We start from the raw sequence: 23357 nt of genomic DNA on the forward strand, positions 1-23357 counted from the left end.
CTATGTAGATCCATTGATCACTCTGCATACAGTTGAAGCCACAGCCAATCACAGTTAGAATCACGCCCCTAGGGACACACACAGCCCCTCCCTCTCAAATAAAGTTAACCCCTTCACTACCAGTGCATTTTTACAGTAACAGTGCATATGTATAGCACTGATTACTGTAGAAATGTCACTGGTAACCCCAAAAGTGTCAAAAATGTCAGTCAAGGGTCCGATCTGTCCGCCGCAATGTCGCAGTACCGCAAAAAAAATCGCAGATCGCCGCCATTACGCGTTAAAAAAAAAAAACAACAAAAATGACAAAAATCTTTCCCTTTGTTAGTAAACGCAATAACTTTTGCGCAAACCAATCAAAATACGCTTTTTGCGATTTTTTTTACCAAACATAGGTAGCATAAAACAAATTGGCCGAAAATATTAAAAAATTTTGATTTTTACATTTTTTTTTGGGGGAATTTCATATAAAAAAAAGGGAAAAATATTGCTATTTTTGCAAAATTTACGCTCTTTTTTTGTTTATAGCGCGTGATCAAAAAATCGCACAGGTGATCAAATACCACCAAAAGAAAGCTCTGTTTGTGGGAAAAAAAGGACGCCAAATTCGTTTCGGTACAGCGTCGCACGACCGCGCAATTGTCCGTTAAAGTCACGCAGTGCCGAATCGCAAAATGCCCTCTGGTCGTTTAGCAGCCAAATCCTCCGGGGCTTAAGTGGTTAATCACCATTGGGTTTTTTTATTTCTTGCTAAATGAAAAGACAGAAAATTTTGAAAAAAAACAAAAACGTTTTTTGTTAGTTTCTGTTATAAAATGTTTTAATAAGTAATTTTTTTTTCTACACTGATGGGCACCGATTCTCAGTGCAAAGAAAGTACCGAGAGCCTTGACGGTTATCAGTTCTCCTTTCCTCACACAGACAGTTCCTGAGGAAAGGACTGCCGATAACCAACAAGTCTGTTTACATGTGATCAGCTGTGAAGGAACAAAGCTAATCACATGGTAAAGGCCGCTGTGATTGGCCCTTTACCAGGATCTGTGATCAGCTGTTTTTAAAGGATACAGTGGTCACAAAGCCTGCCCGATGTGTGCCCCAGGGGGTGGGGTTCTGGGAGGATGCCCTCCCAGAACTAGAGAGCCACACCTTAGCCATCTTTTGGGTATAATGCGGTACTAAAGTGGTTAAGGTAATAAGGATAAAAGAATTGACAGCAAGCCTACAGGAAAGATACCCAACGTTTGTAAAACTTTGGCATACTTGGAAGGAATTCTCTAGATCAGATAGACTGCACTGTTTTTCTTAGACAATTATATCTAGTATACCTAGAGTGAGGTCTTAGAATGGTTTGGTGGAATATGGTGGCCAGAGGTTTCTCTGTTTTGTGTGTGTGTTTTTTGTGGTGTAGGATTAAAATAGTAGGGTTCAAAAATATAGAGTGTTATAGAGACTTGAAGAGTGGAACATACAAACTACAGTAGCATTATATTTAGAGATATTTTAAGATGTAAAGAACTTGAGGGTAAATATTAAAGTCAATTTGAAATATTGGATGATTAGATGACAAGAATGTATTAATAAATATGAAATTGTAATGAAAGTTAAAATTAAATAAAAATAAGGTGAAAATTACAAAACATGCAAAGAATCAAGACACGAGCCGAGAAGCAAGCCCAACAGAATTGACTTAGAATCCTAAAATGTGGTTGAATCCTAAAACGTGGTTGAATATTAAAGTAAAGGTCTTGTAAGTGGAAAGCCAGGAGCAGGTTGCAGTAATTGAGGTAAGCAGGTACTAATTCTCTACTGACTAATGACAAGTTGGACCTGACATAGCAGGACCTGGAGATGACCAGTAGTACCTTAGATTGGAAGCTCATTGAGGGCAGGGACTGATGTGAACGTGCAGTACTGTAAAAAGCTGCATAGATTGCTGGTGTTATATAAATACCTGTTTAAATAATAAAATAGATAAATGTGAGTACTGGAGGAGGGTAAAGGGTGGAAGCAAGGCAACAAACCAGTGAGGTGGTCACAATTTCATTCCAAGTAAAAAAGGGAATATGATTAGTTTCATTTTGTTCCAGTTAAAAGAAATTTATAAAACAAGTCAGCAACAGTAGTTCCTGAATTTCTTTTTTTAGAAGTTCAGTTTGCCCTGATAACAAAACTTACAGTGCAGTCAAGGGGCCCCAATGGTTTTCGAATCATTATGCAGTGTTCAGAAACTAAGGTCAGCTGTAATAGATGGAAGGAGGGCGCACTGCGCATGCACATGTTTTTAGATGAGAGAGAGTGTTCTATGCTCGTTCCTGTTATGGGGGTGTAGTAAACGGATAATCTGCCTATCTTTTATGCAGTGCAGTCTGGATTGCTTAGAATGCTACTTTTTTGCCCAGGTTTTGTGAGAGCCTGTCATGTATGTCATTTAAACAAAGCTCATTTTATCAACAGTGTACAATGATTTGGAAACTACTGAGGCCCAATTGACTGCATTGTAAATTTTATGGTGAACTAACCCATTAGATGGTACAAGCGGTCATTCTGTCATCCTGATTCTTGTGTTACTACCTAGAATCACTGGTCCAAATAAACAAGTAGTCTGAACTGATTGGTGCTTGTGTACTTAAATCGCACCTGTGTCCAGACTATGGACATTAAACCATTTGCATATTTTTAAATGCAAATCATCAATGACTTTTTTTTTTTTTTTTAGTGTGAAGTCATTCACTTTGAAGAACCCAACAAAGACTCTAAGAAACCGACTATACCATCTTGTTGTGGTTAGAGCATGCTTTAGTGCAATGCACAGGAACACACCTTACATGCGTTAGTGCGATGCAGTGCCAATTCAGAACAGCACCCAATTGCACCTTGCAGATGGACATGCATTGCAGCAAATTTTTTATGCATTTAACAATGCACTACAATTTCTGGTTAAGCACAGGTTCACCTTAATCATTTCGCATAACACAATAATCACCCTACACGAGAAATGGTCTTTTTTCTTTAATGCAATTTCAATGTACTACAAAATAAAAGTTATTAAAAATCCTTTCTTTTAAAGTACTGTAATTACATATAAAAAGGTGACAATAGCATATTGTTTATTGCACACTGTCAAAACCATTTAAGATAAACCTGAGTACATTTTTTTTTACACAATTGAATAATTTAAAACTCCAAGAATTAATTATTACAACTGATATCTTCTATGTTGTCTTCTTCAGTCGTTTGTACCACTCTGGTGCTTCTTTTTTTGTCTGAAAAAATGAGATACAGAAAAGTCATACATTGTGTGCCCATTTATGTAATGTGATTTTTATGATAAAGAATATTACATACTTATTCCTAAAGAGCTACATTTGAAATAGTTTTTCTTTCTCTCATCCATGTATCAAGCTAAAATATATACTGTAAATGCCATTATTATGCATCTATTTTTTATAAAAAGTGAAATATGCCTTTAAGAATGTCCTAGTGCCATGGCATATAGGCCTATAGCAATTAAGGTGTTTAACCACTTGCCGACCGCCGCCAGTACATATACGGCGGCAGTCAGCCCCTCCTGGGCAAAGTGACGTACCGGTACGTCAATCGCCCGCGAGCCAATAGGGGGCGAGCTCGCGCCGCCGGAGGCACGCTCCTGCCCCCGCTCGTTCACAGGGATCCCCGCGCGAGTGACCGGCGGCTCCGATGTCCGCTGGCCACTCGCGATCTCCCGCTAAGGGGGGGAAAGGCAGGCGGCTAGTGTAAACAAAGCCGCCTGTCATTCTCCCTGGTTTAATCATACAATCCTGCTATGTAGGATTGTATGTCTCTGTGGTTACATCAAAAGCCACACCACCCTTGACAGTTAGAAACACGCCCCTAGGGACACACTTAACCCCTTGATCACCAATAAAGTTAACCCCTTCCCTGCCAGTGTCATTTTTACAGTAACAGTGCATATGTATAGCACTGATTACTGTGGTAATATCACTGGTACCCCCAAAAGTGTAAAAAATGTCAGTCAGGGTCCGATCTGTCCGCCGCAATGTCATAGTCCCGCAAAAAAAAAAAAAAAAAATCGCAGATCGCCGCCATTACTAGTTAAAAAAATAAATAAATAAAAATGACATAAATCTTTCCCTTAGTTAGTAAACGCGATAACTTTTGCGCAAACCAATTTAAAATACGCTTATTGCTTATTTTTTACCAAGAACATGTAGCAGAAAACAAATTTGCCTAAAATGTTAAAAAATTTTGATTTTTACATTTTTTTGGGGAATTTCATATAAAAAATGTGAAAAATATTGTTATTTTTCAAAATTGACACTTTTTTTGTTTATAGCGCAAAAAATAAAAAAATCGCACAGGTGATCAAATACCACCAAAAGAAAGCTCTGTTTGTGGGAAAAAAGGACATCAATTTCATTTGGGTACAGCGTCGCACGACCGCGCAATTGTCCGTTAAAGTCACGCAGTGCCGAATTGCAAAATAGGCCCTGGTCTTTGAGCAGCCAAATCCTCCGGGGCTTAAGTGGTTAAACAAAACATATACGTTCATCGATTTTTTTTTTTTTTTTTTTTTAGACTTTTTCCTGCACCTTGTTGAAACTCCACCCTACTGACATTTATAAAGAATTTGATTTTGCAATGTACATGAGTCATATGTTAAGCTTTGTGTACTGCATTTAATTCACGGTTTCATTGCACCTGTAAAAGGTGTATTCATCCATCATCCCCAATTAAAAACCAACTTTGCTTGTTACCACATGGTACTGAAGGCACATGGGATGCTGTATTTATGCAACCGTTCTAATGTCAGCTGCAAAGTGCTGTAGACAAACAGCATGGCTATGTGCAAAATTTCAATGATTCCAACTGAGAAGAGTGGATTCTTCAACTGTGTGTACAGGGATTGCTGAAAACATGGTTTAAAAAAAACATGAAATAGGTAATACAGTGCCTTGCGAAAGTATTCGGCCCCCTTGAACTTTCAAGAATCAACAACAAGTGGGACACAATCATGAAGTGGAACGAAATTTATTGGATATTTCAAACTTTGTTAAAAAATAAAAAACTGAAAAATTGGGCGTGCACAATTATTCATCCCCCTTAAGTTAATACTTTGTAGCGCCACCTTTTGCTGCGATTACAGCTGTAAGTCGCTTGGGGTATGTCTCTATCAGTTTTGCACATCGAGAGACTGAAATTTTTGCCCATTCCTCCTTGCAAAACAGCTCGAGCTCAGTGAGGTTGGATGGAGAGCGTTTGTGAACAGCAGTTTTCAGTTCTTTCCACAGATTCTCGATTGGATTCAGGTCTGGACTTTGACTTGGCCATTCTATCACCTGGATATGTTTATTTGTGAACCATTACATTGTAGATTTTGCTTTATGTTTTGGATCATTGTCTTGTTGGAAGACAAATCTCCGTCCCAGTCTCAGGTCTTTTGCAGACTCCATCAGGTTTTCTTCCAGAATGGTCCTGTATTTGGCTCCATCCATCTTCCCATCAATTTTAACCATCTTCCCTGTCCCTGCTGAAGAAAAGCAGGCCCAAACCATGATGCTGCCACCACCATGTTTGACAGTGGGGATGGTGTGTTCAGGGTGATGAGCTGTGTTGCTTTTACGCCAAACATAAAATTTTGCATTGTTGCCAAAAAGTTCGATTTTGGATTCATCTGTCCAGAGCACCTTCTTCCACATGTTTGGTGTCTTCTCCCAGGTGGCTTGTGGCAAACTTTAAACGACACTTTTTATGGATATCTTTAAGAAATGGCTTTCTTCTTGCCACTCTTCCATAAAGGCCAGATTTGTGCAGTATACGACTGATTGTTGTCCTATGGACAGAGTCTCCCACCTCAGCTGTAGATCTCTGCAGTTCATCCAGAGTGATCATGGGCCTCTTGGCTGCATCTCTGATCAGTCTTCTCCTTGTATGAGCTGAAAGTTTAGAGGGACGGCCAGGTCTTCGTAGATTTGCAGTGGTCTGATACTCCTTCCATTTCAATATTATCGCTTGCACAGTGCTCCTTGGGACGTTTAAAGCTTGGGAAATCTTTTTGTATCCAAATCGGGCTTTAAACTTCTCCACAACAGTATCTCGGACCTGCCTGGTGTGTTCCTTGTTCTTTATGATGCTCTCTGCGCTTTAAACGGACCTCTGAGACTATCACAGTGCAGGTGCATTTATACGGAGACTTGATTACACACAGGTGGATTCTATTTATCATCATTAGTCATTAAGGTCAACATTGGATCATTCAGAGATCCTCACTGAACTTCTGGAGAGAGTTTGCTGCACTGAAAGTAAAAGGGGCTGAATAATTTTGCAGGCCCAATTTTTCAGTTTTTTATTTGTTAAAAAAGTTTGAAATATCCAATAAATTTCCATCCACTTCATGATTGTGTCCCACTTGTTGTTGACTCTTCACAAAAAATTACAGTTTTACATCTTTATGTTTGAAGCCTGAAATGTGGCAAAAGGTCGCAAAGTTCAAGGGGGCCGAATACTTTCGCAAGGCACTGTAGTTATTCCTAATCTTGGCTGATAAGAGAAATTCCTCCATTTTTCCAAAGCCAGCCATTCTTGAAATAAGCAAACCTCCGCTAGTCAGTAAGAACACTCTAATACATCCTGCTCTATCATTAAGCTGGATACACACTATACAACTTTTGTTGTTAGATTTACCTTCAACTATGTAGTGCAAGGGCCTGCCTGATTGCATACAAATTGAAAGTGTTTAGATTAGACCTCATATTATAGGGTTTTGGTAAATCTAATGGAAAAAATCTAAAGACAATTGATAGGGTGTATCCAGCTTTATGGATTCCTGGGTCAGCTTTACTGCTTCCTAGGTCACCATTGGACTGACTGACAGATTTACTGTCTAATGAGAAGGCTGCAGGTGGAGAGTTGACATAGGAAACTAAATTGTTCAATAAATGTAGCAACCAGTTCTGAACCATTGCCATCTGGTGGTCACTACAATGCACTACAGAAATACCATATTGTAGCTGACACCTCGTTTACTATGTTTAAAAAGAAATGTGAACTTCCACCCAGTGTCCAATCAACAAAGTAGGTTTTTTGCCATCTCACGTACTGCATTTGCTATGCTTGCAGAATTCTAACCTTGACCTATACTTCAAATTACCCAGCTGCCTGTCTGGACCCTTTGCCTGTCTGAGTATGGAGTGCCTGTCAGTTTGGTACTGCATCTGGCTGTCTGTTTTTGCTCTGCCCATCTATCTGACAATTTGCAACACTCTTCCTGTCTGTTGTTGGCTATTGGTAACACAGAGGACAATAAAACTCTGTGACAAGTAAGATGAGTGATTTATTCAGTATCTATATGTGTCACCTTTCTGGCAGATCAATGTGGAAAATGTGTGTAAATCACAAGATTGGCTGCGCAGAATTACAAATCCTTTGGTAAATAAGTAGGTAAACATATACATGCGTCAACTGTGTACTTGGCCTTTTGTCATCAGTTTTGCCTTTAAGAGGAACTTACACAATAGAAACATAAAAGTTACCGCTGACTTCTCTCTTTAAATGCTAGTTACCTTGATGATGCTTTTGTTTGAATAGTTTGTACCTGAAAATAAGAACTTTTTTGATATTCCTACTTGTTCTAGGACAGGACTCAGAAGGTACTGAAGGCAGATGGTCAAAAAACAGACAGGCAATTAGCATTTTCAGAAGATTGCAACATTGCCAACATTTTGCGTATAATGTTTACTTTATCTCTTGCATTTTATATGCTCAGAGCTGCCATGTTTATCTTCAACTAGTGGTCTAAGTCAGTGGTCCTCAGCCCTAGCCTACAGGGCCCACTAACAGGCCAGGTTTTCAAGATAACTGAAATACATACCAGGTGATATCATTTGCTGCTCAGTGATTGCAGTACTCTAGTCTGCATCTCCCCAAGGTAATACTTAAAATCCGGCCTGTTAGTGGGCCCTGAGGACCGGAGTTGAGGACCACTGGTCTAAGTAACAGCAGGAAAGCAGGAAGTTTTATACTGATGATATTGCATCACATTCAAATTTATTAAACCTGGACAAAGCAACCTGCGGCCCCAACTAAGACAACCCCCCTATCATTTCACCCAAAATGGGCTTGATCACAGATCCCTGTTATCAAGCCGATACCAAATGAAACACTAGAGAGGAGAGGTCCTAGGCGGGTCTGCAGTGTGCTTTGTCTAGGTAAAGTTGAATGTGATTTGACATCATTGGTGTGCAACTTTCTGCTTTCCAATTAAAGTGGTTCTAAAGGTTCAAGGTTTATTTTTTACCTTCTATGCATGAAGGTAAAAAACCTCTGAGCAGAAGCCCCCCCCCCCATACTCACCTGAGCCTGATCTTCCTTCAGCACTGTGCACAAGAGCCTATGCTCTCTGGGGAATCTCCCTCCTCATTGGCTGAGACAATACCAGCCAGTGAACCAATGAGGAAAGGGACAGGGCCGAGTCCTGACTCTGTGTGTGAATGGGCATGCAGAGCAGCAGCTCAGGAGCAAGCCTGCTTGGGTGCCCCTAGAGCAAGCTGCATGCTCTGGGGGCACTCAGCAGGAGGGAAGGGCCAGGAGCACCAGCGGGGGACCTGAGAAGAGGAAGATCAGGGCTGCTCTGTGCAAAACCATTACACAGAGCAGATAAGTATGACATGTATGATTTTTTTTTTTGTTTTTTTAATTTGCCTTATCAGTTTAGGTTCATAGAGCATGGCTGGACCCTCTTTGGTTGGCTCTCTATGTTCCAGAGGCAAGGGTTTTTCATACAGGCTTGGAGCGGTGACATCTTTCTACAAGTACCTATTTTAGAAATGGTTCCTAACATTCTGCGGGTTAATAGACACTTAACTTTGAAATAACCAACATCAATGTCAACATGAAAAAGCAGCAAATACAAGTGTCAGGCACAGTGGAAATTAAAACTTCAAATAAAGCCATAAAAATTGCAGATAAACCGAGAATTCACAATCCACAATTTATTGGCTGTCATAAAAACTGTCACCTGTAACAAATGGCAGTTTACGATTAACTACAAACAGCATTAAACACAAGGATGAAAGCTTACAAACAAAGTAGGCTGAGGTAGATAGGAATTGTCTTCCTGGTGAGGTTGCTCAGGAGATCCGGATTTCAGTTTAGTTGCCATTTTCCGCTCATGTGCTTTGGAACGTGGTACAACTTCCACTTGATGCTTATTATGGAGGCTAAATAAGACCTGTTTAATTTCTGCCATTTCCTGAAAAACAAAACCAACACTTCTACTGTGACTTGTTCACAAGAAAGTCAATTTTCCAACGATATATACAAAAAAAGATCAAAGAAAGTTTTATTTAGCCATTAAACATTACATTTTGAAAGCTTTAAACATTAACCACTTAAGCCCCGGAAGATTTTACCCCCTTCCTGACCTAGGGCCTATTTTGCGATTCGGCACTGCGCGACTTTAACGGACAATTGCGCGGTCATGCGACGCTGTACCTAAACTAATTTGGCGTCCTTTTTTTCCCACAAACAGAGCTTTCTTTTGGTGGTATTTTATCACCTGTGCGATATTTTGATCATGCGCTATAAACAAAAAAAGAGCGACAATTTTGCAAAAATAATATTTTTCACATTTTTTATATGAAATCCCCCCCAAAAAAAGTAAAAATCCAAATTTTTTAACATTTTAGGCCAATTTTTTTTACCATATGTTTGGTAAACAAAAAAAAAAAAAAAAACGCAAAAAGCGTATTTTGATTGGTTTGCGCAAAAGTTATTGCGTTTACTAACAAAGGGAAAGATTTTTGTCATTTTTGTTGTTTTTTTTAATGCGTAATGGCGGCGATCTGCGATTTTTTTTTTGCGGGACTGCGACATTGGGGCTGACAGATCGGACCCTTGACTGACATTTTTGGGGTTACCAGTGACATTACTACAGTAATCAGTGCTATACATATGCACTGTTACTGTAAAAATGACACTGGCAGTGAAGGGGTAAACTTTTGAGAGGGAGGGGTTAAGTGTGTCCCTAGGGGCGTGTTTCTAACTGTGATTGGCTGTGGCTTGATGTGTAAGAACGGTGATCAACGGTCCTACATAGTAGAACCGTTTGATCACCATTCATACACAGGGGAGACTGACAGGCGGCTTTGTTTACACTAGCCGCCTGCCTTTCTCCCGCTGTCACGGACGATCGCGAGTGCCCGGCGGACATCGCTCCCAAAACCCTTACAGGCTAGCGACGTAGCCCTACGTCGCTCTGCCTGTGAGGGGCTGACTGCCGACACAAATAGTCGTGCGGCAGTCGGCAAGTGGTTAAAAACATGCAAGCATTATCGTGTGAACCTTTTAAAACCTGCAACTGTTCTATGACTGCTGTACAAAGTGAATCTTTTTGTACATAGTAACAGGGTTTCATCAATTATATTTTTCTCCAGCTTTCATAAAGTAGCTTTTATGATCTGAAACACTTCATATACTGTTCTCATAAAGGGAAAATGTGAAGTCCACTGGGCCTATAAAGACTCTTACTGCAATACAAAGCATTCATGACTCTGAAGTTTCTCTGGAAAGTGTAGATCTTATAACCACGTTTTTTTTTTTTTTACAGGCATTTATTTATTGGCAACATTACAAAAATATTTTAAAGTGGTTCCAAAGGTTCAAATTTTTGTTTTTTAAATAGCAAACATGTTATACTTACCTGTCCTGTGCAGTTTTGCACAGAGCAGCCCAGATTCTCTTCTTTTTGGGTCCCCCACCGGTAGTCCTGGTTACTCCCCTTTGCCGAGTGCCCCCCAATAGTAAGCCACTTGCCATGGGTAGCATTCCAGCAGGCTTGCTCCCGAGCCATGCTCCAGTGAATGGAATTTTTGCATTCCCAAACCGAGCGTGGCTTGGCCACGCCCTCTCTCTGCATTGGCTCACTGGCTGTGATTGACAGCAGTAGGAACCAATGAGCAGACAGAGATTTGGTAGAACTGCTTCTCTCATGCACATTGCTGGATCGAGATGGGCCTCAGGTAAGTATAAGGGGGGGGGGGGTAGGAGCTGCATCCAGGTGTTTTTTTAACCCCTTAATACATATAATACATTAAGGTAAGAAAGCCTTCTGCCTTTAGAAACACTTTAAGGTAATAATACAGTATTTCACAAAGGTGAGTACACCCCTCATATTTTTGTAAATATCCTATTATATCTTTTCATGTGACAACACTGAAGAAATGACACTTTGCTACAATGTAAAGTAGTGAGTGTACAGCTTGTATAACGGTTTACATTTGCTGTGTCCTTAAAATAATTTAACATACAGCCATTAATGTCTAAACCGCTGGCAACAAAAGTGAGTACACCCCCTAAGTGAAAAAGTCCAAATTGGGCCCAAAGTGTCAATATTTTGTGTGGCCACCATTATTTTCCAGCACTGCCTTAACCCTCCTAGGATTGGAGTTTACCAGAGCTTCACAGGTTGCTACTGGAGTCCTCTTTCACTCCTCCATGACGACATCACAAAGCTGGTGGATGTTAGAGACCTTGTGCTCCTCCATCTTCTGTTTGAGGATGCCCCACAGATGCTCAATGGGGTTTAGGTCTAGAGACATACTTGGCCAGTCCATCACCTTTACCCTCAGCTTCTTTAAGAAGACAGTGGTCGTCTTGGAGGTGTGTTTAGGGTTGTTATGTTAGAATACTGGCCTGCAGCCCAGTCTCCAAAGGGAGGGAATCATGCTCTGCTTCAGTATGTCACAGTACATGTTGGCATTCATGGTTCCCTCAATGAACTGTAGCTCTTCAGTGACGGCAGCACTCATGCAGCCCCAGACCATGACACTGCCACCACCATGCTTGACTGTAGGTAAGACACACTTGTGTTTGTACTCCTCACCTGGTTGCCGCCACACAGGCTTGACACCATCTGAATCAAATAAGTTTATCTTGGTCTCATCAGACCAAGTAATCCATGTCCTTAGTCAGCCAGTAATCCATGTTGTTTGTCAGCTTGTCTTCAGCAAACTGTTTTCAGGCTCTCCAGTGCATCATCTTTAGAAGAGGCTTCCTTCTGGGACAACAGCCATGAAGACCAATTTGATGCAGTGTATTGTCTGAGCACTGACAGGCTGATGCCCCACCCCTTCAATGCTGGCAGCACTCATACGTCTGTTTCCCAAAGACAACTTCTGGATATGACAAAGTGTCATTTCTTCAGTGTTGTCACATGAAAAGATATAATAAAATATTTACAAAAATGTGAGGGGTGTACTCACTTTTGTGAGATACTGTAGCTATGTTAAAGCCCCACTGCAGGATACCGTTCCTTATCACTGCTCCATTGTGGAGACTCCTCATTACTTCCTGTTTTAGAGACACAACAGAAAGAGGAAACTTCTCTAACTTCAGCGTATATTTTCTTTTTTGCTGTTATGCCGAGAACAGGGGTCATCATTGCAAGATTTCCTAAGTGTTTCTTTTAGGACTGTAAAATGTTGGATTTCTCATTCCAAAAAAAAAACAAAAAAAAAACGCAGAGGTGATCAAATACCATCAAAAGAAATCTCTATTTTTGGGGAAAAAAGGACATCAACTTTATTTGGGTACAGTGTTGCACAACCACGCAATTGTCAGTTAAACTATTGGAGTGCCGTATCGCAAAACATGGCCTGGTCATGAAGGGGGATAAACCTTCTGGGGCTGAAGAGGTTAAAGTATGACTAAAGACCAAACTTTTTTTTTCAGTATTGGATAATGTGCAGAGGGATTAGAATGAATGTCAGTTTTTATTGTGGTTTGTAGCCCTGGTTAAGAAGATTCACCCTACTTATTTGTCCTATTTACCATTATTTAAAGTAAAAGAAAATCCAAAATTTTGGGTTGTCCCCATAAAAGTAATAGAGGGGAAATTTTCCAATGAGGACACTAGTTCTGATGACCAGGGAGTCCCCAAGGAATTCCCTTAATTTGCAGGGGTTTCATCTCACTTTCTGTTTGGCTATAGGACAGGAAATGAAAGGAAATCTCAGCAATGGAACAGATGGAGAAAGAAAATCCGACAGGGGTTCTAACGCTCCCTTGCTCTATCCAAAATTAAAAAAAAAAAAAAAAAAAAGAAGTTTTGCCTATAGTTCTACTTTATTACTACTACTACTACTAGATTTAGACTTGACTTACACATTGAGGTGAACCCCAGCTAACACTTCATAAGCAGTTACAGCAAACAGTTTTTTTCCTTTTGGGATAAAGGTTTTACATAAATAATGACTATTGTAAGCACCCATGCAATGGTTTGTCTCAACCATCTGCAACTTTATTTTTCTCTGGACAGCTTGGTCTGTTAAAGTAAGTTGAAAAGTAACAGACTTACTGGCCAAATCAACAGGTGAAAAAAATAATGCAGCCACCGCATCTAAAAATTGGTGAGCTGCAAAATAATACATTTTTGTTTTTTAATAGCGCTTCAAGCTGGCCATACATTAATGTCATATGTTCTGATAAACAACATAAAAGTCAAACATACAGATTACAAGGCTGTGCTAAATCTCCAAAAAATGAAACTATATTCTGTAAATCAAATGTGTCAAAAACAACCTGTGCATTTGGTGTAACATGTCCAAACATGTGCAATATTCCAATGTGCATTAAGTGCAACAAATTATAGTAACCAACAGCACAAATATGCAAATGTAGCTTAAAGTCATAGAAAGGTGAACAAATATAGCAAAGCACAATTGGTGTGTTTATGCAAGTGACAAAGTAAAAGTCCACTATTTCTGTGAAAGTGTTAATCCACCAAAAAATCATCCCAAACAATCCTCTCGCTGAGTTTGAAGTGATCCAACTTCCATCCAGTGAAAATATGCTTACCCTATCAATAAAACCCCTGATAATAAGGCAGTCATAACAGGCATGTTGGAATTAGCCATCAAGCACAACTGCTCCTTGGCACAAAAAAACAAAACAAAAAATATGCCCACAAAAGTGTAAATCTGCAAAAACACTTTTGTTAAAAGCTAGTAAAACCATGTTTAGAAAGTATTCCCAAACTCTCAAACTACAAGCCAATTGTGGCTCTGAACTTCAAAGTCGACATACGGTGACGTTGCCTTGTCTTGGCCCCACCCTACGTGTTTTGTCAAAAGTTGACGTCCTCAGGGGATCAGGAGAATGCTGCTCATCATGAATCTACATCTATATGTAAAAATGTTTAAGAGAAAGGGGGGGGGGGGGGAGTTGACTGCTGCTTCATGACTGACATCCAACCAGGGAAACTAGACACTGAGTCTTGTAACCACAACTCACCCACAGAACTGTGACATCAGGTACTCACTCCTTTGCACCAGCTGTTACCTCCCTGAGGTCAAATCAAAGTTTGTCTTTGATCGCAGTAAAGGTGCAAGATGTCATTTTTTACTCCAACATATGAATGTCTAACTGTAAATGTGGTTTTGGTACAGGAAAGTCCATTCATTCCAAAATCAAATGTTAAATGCAAAAATAATTTTGAAGTATTGAGTCTTCGAATGTACTGCGAATTTTTGCATGAATGTTCAATAAAACCCTTGTTCTAAAGTGTGCTAGTGTATGGCCAGCTTTACAGAATATTGTATAGTATTTTGGAGGAATATAAATAATGTTGGTACCAATTAGATGAGTGTGTGTAGTTTTTCTAAACAAGCTGAGTTGTCCTAGATTGTCTAGGTGCTGGTAGAAAAGAGAGAAAGAGTACCGAAAAACGGGGAGGGGGGAGTAAATCTAGGTATAAAAAGAGTAAAAAGAAAGGGTAACCCAAGAGCAAAAGAAAAGTTGTTGGTAGGGAAGGACGGGGGAACAAAAGGAGGAAGGTGGCATAAGTGGCAGCTCCTAATGAGCCAGTAAGACAGTCAACCAGTTATTCTATTGTGTGATCTAAAGAGGGAAGGTTATTGGCTAGTCAGGGTGTTCAAATCCTCATACATTTATCATAAGAAACTGTGAGAATGCTGAACAGTTGATCATTGACTGTAAACCTACTTATCTTATGCCTAAACTCTTTGTAAGGAATGACCTTGGCAGCCAATATTATAATGTCCACCATTTCCTGCTGAAATCGATCAAATTGATCCAGTTTAATAAGCACTAATGCATGCCAGAGGTCCTTGCCGACTTTGGTGTGAAATTTGGTAGAGCATAGTTTATAAAGATACTTCAATAAAGATAGATTTTTAGGAGGCATTTTAGCCAAGACTTTTTTTTCTACTTTTGGAAAAGGTTGGCAATGTTTTACTACTGATGTTTGAAATGTTTTTACTACGGTTGTCTATGACACTTTCAAGAAGACTCTGTTTGTGATCACCATGAAAGAAAGTGAGGGGAATACCAATCATGCAAAGTTATTAAACATGAAAAAGTATGGCTGCCTCCATTGCAGCATTTTGTTATGGCTTACGCTACTTTGAATTCCAACTATTGCCCTTTATAACTGGATGTGATCAAGCCACCAAACTCATAAGTTCAGACTTTTGCAACTGGGTTTCCAGTGTTTACCACCACAATTTTATATGTAATTTTAGGGGAATTCTCAGGTCCCCAAAAGGTTATTATGTAAATACTGAAATTATGAACTGCACTGAATATTTTGTTACCTAATTGATTTGGGGTCCTTTTGCACTCATACACATGCATTGTGTATTGCATTTTTCACTTTCAATACATTTTTATTAGGTTTCAAGACATACACTATATTACCAACAGTATTGGGACGTCTGCCTTTACACGCACAGGAACTTTATTGGCATCACAGTCTCAGTTGGTAGGGTTTGTTATTGAGTTGGCCCACCCTTTGCAGCTATAACAGCTTCAACTCTTCTGAAAGGGTGTCCACAAGGCTTAGGAGTGTGTCTATGGGAATGTTTGACCATTCTTTCAGAAGTGCATTGGTGAGGTCAGGCACTGATGTGGACAAGATGGCCTGGCTCGCAGTCTCCGCTCTAATTCATCCCAAAGGTGTTCTATCGGGTTGAGGTCAGGACTCTGTGCAGGCCAGTCAAGTTCCTCCACCCCAAACTCACTCATTCATGTCTTTATGGACCTTGCTTTGTGAACTGGCCCAAATCATTTGGTGGAGGGGGGATTAAAGTGTGGGGTTGTTTTTCAGGGGTTGGGCTTGGCCCCTTAGTTCCAGTAAATAGAACTCTTAAGGCGTCAGCATACCAAGACATTTTGGACAATTTCATACTCCCAACTTTGTGGGAACAGTTTGGACTCTCCCTGTTCCTACATGACTATGGACCTTGCTTTGTGCACTGGTGCACAAAGACATGGATGAGCGAGTTTGGGGTGGAGGAACTTGACTGGCCTGCACAAAGTCCTGACCTCAACCCGATAGAACAGCTTTGGGATGAATTTGAGTGGAGACTGTGAGCCAGGCCTTCTCATCCAACATCAGTGCCTGACCTCACAAATGCAATGGAAGAATGGTCAAACATTTCCTTAGACACACTCCCAAACCTTGTGGACAGCCTTTCCAAAGGAATTGAAGCAGTTATAGCTGCAAAGCATAGGCCAACTCAATATTGAACCCTATGGACTAAGACGTCATGTGCATGTAAAGGCAGGCGTCCCAACACTTTTGGTAATATAGTGCATCAAGTGTAGAATTCAACTGTGTGATGCAAGCAACATTAAAGCATCAGATTTAAATCTCACTGATTGTTTCAAAAAGTCTGAGCTTACTAAAGCTGGCCATAAATGGATTGAAAATAGGCCGGTTCAGCAAGGATCGGCTGCATTTCAATACATCTTTGGACTTTCTGCTCAGGAGAAGTTGATCTAACAATTGGCTTTCCTTGAATGGGAATGTTGGAAAATTTATATTTGAGCAGTGCGTGCAGCCAATCTGCCACAGCACTAATCAGTGTATTCTGACAGCTGGGAAATCCTCGCTATCAGAACACAAAAGCATAGCAGGGAGGATTCCTCTATCCACCTTGCTTATGCGGATGGGGGAATCCGTTCAGTTTTTTTCGATCAGCCTGCTGGCTAATCGTAAAAACTGACCCATGACGATCAGATTAAAACTGCATTGCTTCTATGGAGTAAGCAAGTATATGGAGAAGCTAATCTACTGACTAGATTGACAATCTAATAGGGAATTTGAATGTGAGTATAAATTAAATGTGTAACAAATTGACAACAAAGATGAAAGTGGATGGGGAGAAAAGGAAGAATAGAGTAAAAGAGAACATGGAGGTGGGGGGTAGGGAGTAAGGAAGTCTTGTGGGGTTCTCAGGTTTTCCCTCTGTCTTAATTGAGGTGTTATAGCATGGTTAGACTTTTGCGCTGGAGCTTGGTATAAGCATATTAAGTCCACGGGTTCCACACCTTGAGAAATTTTTGTGGGTGTCAGACAGAATGCTGGTGATTTTTCCAAAGACAAAAAATGCGTCTATGTGTTGTCCAATGTCTGTGAACATACAAATTGCAGGCTTCCCCGATGTTTTGTTTGGCTGCCAGCAGCACATAGGTAGTCAGTTTAAACTGGGATTTGGTAATACAGAGAGATTTTAAGAGGAGAAATAAAAACCATAGTTTGCATTGCATTTCTAAAAGGTATTTATGCATATTTTTAATCAAGATTTATGCAAAATGAGGGATAATACATACAAAAACAGAGATGTTCTATTAGGCAGAACCAGCAGCTGAATGGACACATCAGCATCTCAAAATTTAACAGCCATGCAGGAGCACCTGCACGGTCCCCAAATGCCCACTATCTGCTCCTGCACAGCTGTCCAATTTTCGACATGTGGATAAAAATGTACAGTCACTATGTTTGCATCCATTTCCATAGACTGCCTGCTCGCAGCTTGGGGCAGATGCAGATGCAAAAACAAATGCCTCCTCCACACAAGTACTGGTCCCAGCACCCATCTGAATGAGGTCTAATACTTTTGCTATCCTTAAAACAGCTTAAAATCGAATACTGGCTTAATTGCAAATTAAAGTGTCCCCCAAAGAGCCCTTACAATCCTTGCAATAAAATCTCAGAGTGGTGAGATCTGGGTAGTGCATGGTCTGTGCAGGTACATAAAGGTGGGAGGCAAGCATCTGTATGGCTGTGGTCTACTCATCTTTTCAGTGCAGCTCATCCAGGGTCTACCAGACAACTGGAATCTTACTTTCTTCATCTGCTCATCCCTCACAGTTATTACATGTTGTATCACTTGTCTTTTATCTCTCATGGGAAGGGCGCTTCTAACCCTCTGGTCTTGAACTTTATTATAAATGCATGGTTTCTTCCTTTATCTTGTAAAGTGCAGTGGCAGCTGTTGGGGCTATTAAAATCCTGTACAATAATATTAGTATAATCAAATAATACCATGTCTGACATGTACCAAGCAATGATGTCATTTCGATAACTCTGGGCTTCCCTAACCATCATGACTCAATAAACCTTGAACCAAAAAAATTCATAACGTTGGGAAGCTCAACACTTTTAAGGTAAAATAAAACAGAATCTACAAAGTTTTAAGTCAAGTAAGCACATCTAGTAGTCAAATGTACATAGAGTGCAAAAAAAGGAAGTTACCTAGGTAATGTAAAATTCAAATTTGAAATACAGCGTGAAATAGGTGGAAGTTGCTATAGGATGTATAATAAATCAATTAATTTTTCCTGCCCTGTGCCATTTATTAAAACAAGACAGACGGCATATGCCAAGTTATTTAGCATTAACTATTTGCACAACACAGTCATGTGCATTGGCATGCTAAAACATCTCAACTGCACAGCAGCTGTTTCAGTGGACTGCATAGCTGATGCCAATATGCTGCTTCGAGTTGTAAACTCTGCACACACGTTGCCAAGGGGATACATAGACAGAATTGCTTGATGAAAATAGCTCAGACAAGAATATTAGCATCTACATGTTCTATCATTAGAGATAAATGAGGCTATGTTTTGACACTAACAAGTGGTCGCACACACATGTTTTAGAAGCTCTAAAAAGAAACAACACAGATCAGTAAAACGGAAAATCTAGGGTTGTAATGCCATATCTGTTTTACAACTGAAACTGACCTAGATACAGTCTGAGTCTTAAAAATATCCCCCTTATTACTAAAAAGTTAAGAACATACAGTATCTCACAAAAATGAGTACATGAGTACAGGTATATGTAAAGGTTTACAACCACTTTACTTATTACAGGAACTTTTTTTCTGGTAAAGTTTCACTACATAATTTGTGGACACTTTACAGTTGCACCTATATGAACTTGCTGACTACCTATTCCAAAACCGTGGGTATCTTTAATGAAGTGCCCTCTAGGCACACTCACCACTTCTTCCCCTCCCTTTGAATGTGCACAAATCCACAGCAACAATCAAAAATGCATTTGTGAAGTAAGGTACTGATGTTGGGTGTGAAGGGATTAGAAAATAATGGCTTTGTGTTGAGTTATTTTGAGGGGGACAGCAAATGGACACTGTTATACAAGCTGTACACTCACTACTTTACATTGTAGCAAAGTGTCATTTCTTCAGTGTTGTCACATGAAAAGATATATTAAAATATTTACAAAAATGTGAGGGGTGTACTCACTTTTGTGAGATACTGTAAAACTTTTATTTACCAAAAGCGTGTGGACACTCCTCAAATATTAATTTCAGGTGTTTCAAATGAAGAACACAATTATTGCTGCGGTATACAAATACGTTTTAAACATCTGTGAACTTTAAAAGTTTCTTGTGTTAACAGTTTAGGAAAGGCCATTTTCTGCTTCAGCATAACAGTGCCCTTGTGCACAAAGCCAAGGCAGAAGAAGAACGTCACCAGCACACCGTGGATCTCCAATGTGGGTTCAAAGCTTTATTCAGCAATCACACAGCAAGAGAAACATTTTGGAGCCTCACAGGACCCCTTCATCAGGCATGTGACCATGCATTGTCACATGCTTGATGAAGGGGTCCTGCGAGGCTCCAAAATATTGCCCTTGCTTTAACAATGTGATCGCTAAATAAAGCTTTGGACCCACATTGGAAATCCACAGTGTGCTGGTGACGTTCTTCTGCCTTGACTATCTTCGGTTCCAGCTGATGGCCGCTGTAGCACCTGCTTACATACACAGCCATTTTGCAGGAATGTGTGCGTTGGGATTTTGCATAGGTGTGTGCACAAAGCCAGGTCCATAAGGATATGCTTCGATGAGTTTGTTGAGGAAGAACGCGAGTGGCCTGAAGAGAGCCCTAAACTCAACCCTAATGAATATCCTTGTGATGAATTACCCATCCCTTCACACCCAACATCAGTACCTTACCTCACAAATGCATTTTTGATTGAATGTGCACAAATTCACAGCAACAAAGGGTGGGGAAGAAGTGGTGAGTGTGCCTAGAGGGCACTTCATTAAAAATGCCTACGGTTTTGGAATAGGTTGTTAACAAGCTCATATAGGTGCAACTGTAAAGTGTCCACAAATTATATAGTGAAACTTTACCAGAAAGTTCCTGTAATAAGTAAAATGGTTGTAAACCTTTACATATACCCGGTGAAGGGACTATACTAAGGTGATACACAGAGATGAGACAAATCCTCCTACAAAAGTTGTATCTGTCTATCTGCAGTCTTCTCTTCTCTGCAGATCTCAGCGAGGAGAGCTCTGAGAGCTGACTGGAGGAAAGACACATCCCCCTTCACACAGCACACAAGAGCAGAGCTGAGGCTGTTAACCACTTCCGGACCGCCCGCCGCAGTTTTACGTCGGTACTTTGACGGATAGCTGCCGTAACCCCCGGTACTTTCTTACACGGCTGGCGGTCCTCTTTCACATAAATGTTGTCCCAGAGGCAGATTCGCCCCGGGATCACTTTTATGGATGGCAGGAAAAAAAACCATAGCAGAGATAAGGAGTATACCCCCTGGGACTGCCAATAGGTGTAGCCAGACATTTTTTCTGCCTAGTGTCCTACTCCTGTAGGGGGCAGTATAACCCAATGGTTAAGAAGATCAGGAGCTGTGTCTGTCAATGAACGAAAGAGAAAATGACATTTTTATCTTTTTATTTTTTTGGTTTTGAAGATGTGAGATCTGAGGTCTTTTTGACACCAGATCTCACATTAAAGAGGACCCGTCCTGTTATTTTCTATGACAAGGGATGTTTACATTCCTTGCAATAGGAATAAATGTAATCAATTGTTTTTTTTTTTTTAAAGTGACAGTGTAAAAATTAAAAGGTAAAATAAATAATAAATAAAAAAGTAAAGTGCCCCGTCCCTCCGAGCTCACGCGCAAAATCGAACGCAAACGCAAGCCGCGCCCACATATGTAAACGATGTTCAAACCACACATGTGAGGTATCGCTGCGATCGTTCGAACGAGAGCAATAATTCTAGCCCTAGACCCTCCTCTGTACCTCTAAACTAATAACCTGTAGAAGTTTTTCAAACGTCAGCTATGGAGATTTTTAAGTACCAATGCTTGTTGCCATTCCACGAGCATGCACAATTTTGAAGCATGACATGTTGGGCATCTTTTTACTTGGCATTATCTTTTACATTATAGAAAAAAATTGGGCTAACTTTACGGTTTTCTTATTTAATTAGTTGAAAAAAGTATATTTTTTTCCAAAAAAATTGCGTTTATAAGACCGCTGCGCAAATACGGTGTGACATAAAATATTGCAATAATCTCCATTTTATTCTCTAGGGCAGTGGTCCTCAACTCCGGTCCTCGGGGCTCACTAACAGGCCAGGTTTGCAAGATAACTAAATTACATCACAGGTGATCTCATTTGCTGCTCAGTGATTGCAGTATTCTAGTCTGCATCTCCCCATGGTAATACCTAAAATCTGGCCTGTTAGTGGGCCCCGAGGACTGGAGTTGAGGACCACTGCTCTAGGGTTTCAGCTAAAAGAAAATATATAATGTTAGGGGGTTCTAAATAATTTTATAGCAAAAAATACTGATTTTTAACTTGTAAACAACAAGTGTCAGAAATAGGCCTGGTCCTTAAGTGGTTAATCTGCTGGAGGTCTCTCCCCGGTTACCATTTTTCTTATGGTGTGGAAAAATTGTCAGAAGTGATTCATGCTGATTGCGGAGGGACAAAGCAGCAGACAGAAATGTAATTGAGACGCACCATAGAGGGATATGCTTTGTTCATATTTTGTCTGAAGTTTACAACCACTTTCAAGTTACACAAAGAAATAATCAATAAGACAAAATCACCATGTAATAACAGCAAATAATCAAATCATAATTTAAAGACACATGTTAACCAAAAGCAGATTGGTCACTACAGGTACACATTGCTCATTTCTAATGTTCTGCTTTACAGAAAGGTTGCAGTTCCCACATCTCACCACCTTTCCTAATCTCACATTTCCTTCAAGGTATTCCACACCAATGATGATATCAGTGAGATTTTGCAATACTACAAAATGTTCTAGTTTCTAGAAACTAGTCACATCTTTCTGTACATATGTTCATTATTATGCAAAACTTCAGATGACACTACAACACATCATTTAAAGTGCTCTAATCTCCACGCATCCATTTGTTAATTCTATAGATTGATAAGCAATACCATTATTACAAATGTGATGGACAGAACAATGATACAGGTCTGCATGATTACTTGTCAGCAAAAATACTAAATATACATAATGGCCCCATAGTATACATATTTGTTTTTAGTAAAGAAATTACATTTTCTGCTAGAACATTATGCAAAGCTTATTCTCTTTGCCTGACACAATCAACCTAGAAAAAGGAAAGCTACTTAAAATATTGGATAATTAGGTAATAAAGTTGCATTTTAAAGCCTAGTATACACTATCAGTTTACTGACAGCTCAGGCCTGAGTTGCTGTACTAACAAATCCAATCTCCCCGCTGAGCTATTGTGTTCTGACAGGGGGTGCCCCCCTCCCCCAGCAAAAAAATCCTGTCTTTGATTCTCCACATCTACTGGCTGTAAAAGTTCCGCCAGAAGCAACCTCTTGGTACTGCCCCGATGTTCCCAGATCGCCAAAACCACTTTAGCATCCCTGGCTTGCGCTGGCTCCCTTCCGGGACATGCTTGGCATGGCATCATGTGATGCTGGTGAAGTCAACGCGTTTCGCTTTGAGATTGTGTAGCTTAGTCTGCCCACTTCCCCCCCCCCCCCCGTGCTCTTTCCTCCAGTAGCTCAAGCACCCAAGGACCTCTGCACTAGTTGATAAATCAGCACGCATAGAAATTTTTCTCATTGATCATTTGGCTTGTTGCCACTTGTGCACGGACCACCTGGCATCCAGACGATCGTTTGTCATACATGTTATGTGTTTAAGGTTACTGGTTTTGAATTTGTGGTACGGTTGCTACAATTTGTAGGGGCACTTTGTAAAGTGGCC

At 40.2% G+C, this 23357-nt stretch overlaps 1 protein-coding gene across 1 annotated transcript in view; it reads right to left on the reverse strand.

Moving 5' to 3' along the window:
* Nucleotides 1–3150: 3150 nt before the first annotated feature.
* Nucleotides 3151–23357, reverse strand: part of PIBF1 (progesterone immunomodulatory binding factor 1) — a 319829-nt gene continuing 299622 nt past the window's right edge. Inside the window, exons 17-18 of the mRNA XM_082245629.1 lie at nucleotides 9077–9247; nucleotides 3151–3263 (exon numbers count right to left, since the gene is read on the reverse strand). Of these exons, the coding sequence (XP_082101755.1) occupies nucleotides 3213–3263; nucleotides 9077–9247 (222 nt within the window). The 3' untranslated portion in view covers nucleotides 3151–3212. The remainder of the gene's footprint in view (nucleotides 3264–9076; nucleotides 9248–23357) is intronic.

This window comes from Pelophylax lessonae (genome assembly GCF_965119305.1).
Source record: "Pelophylax lessonae genome assembly, chromosome: 2".
Classification (NCBI taxonomy): Eukaryota; Metazoa; Chordata; class Amphibia; order Anura; family Ranidae; genus Pelophylax; species Pelophylax lessonae.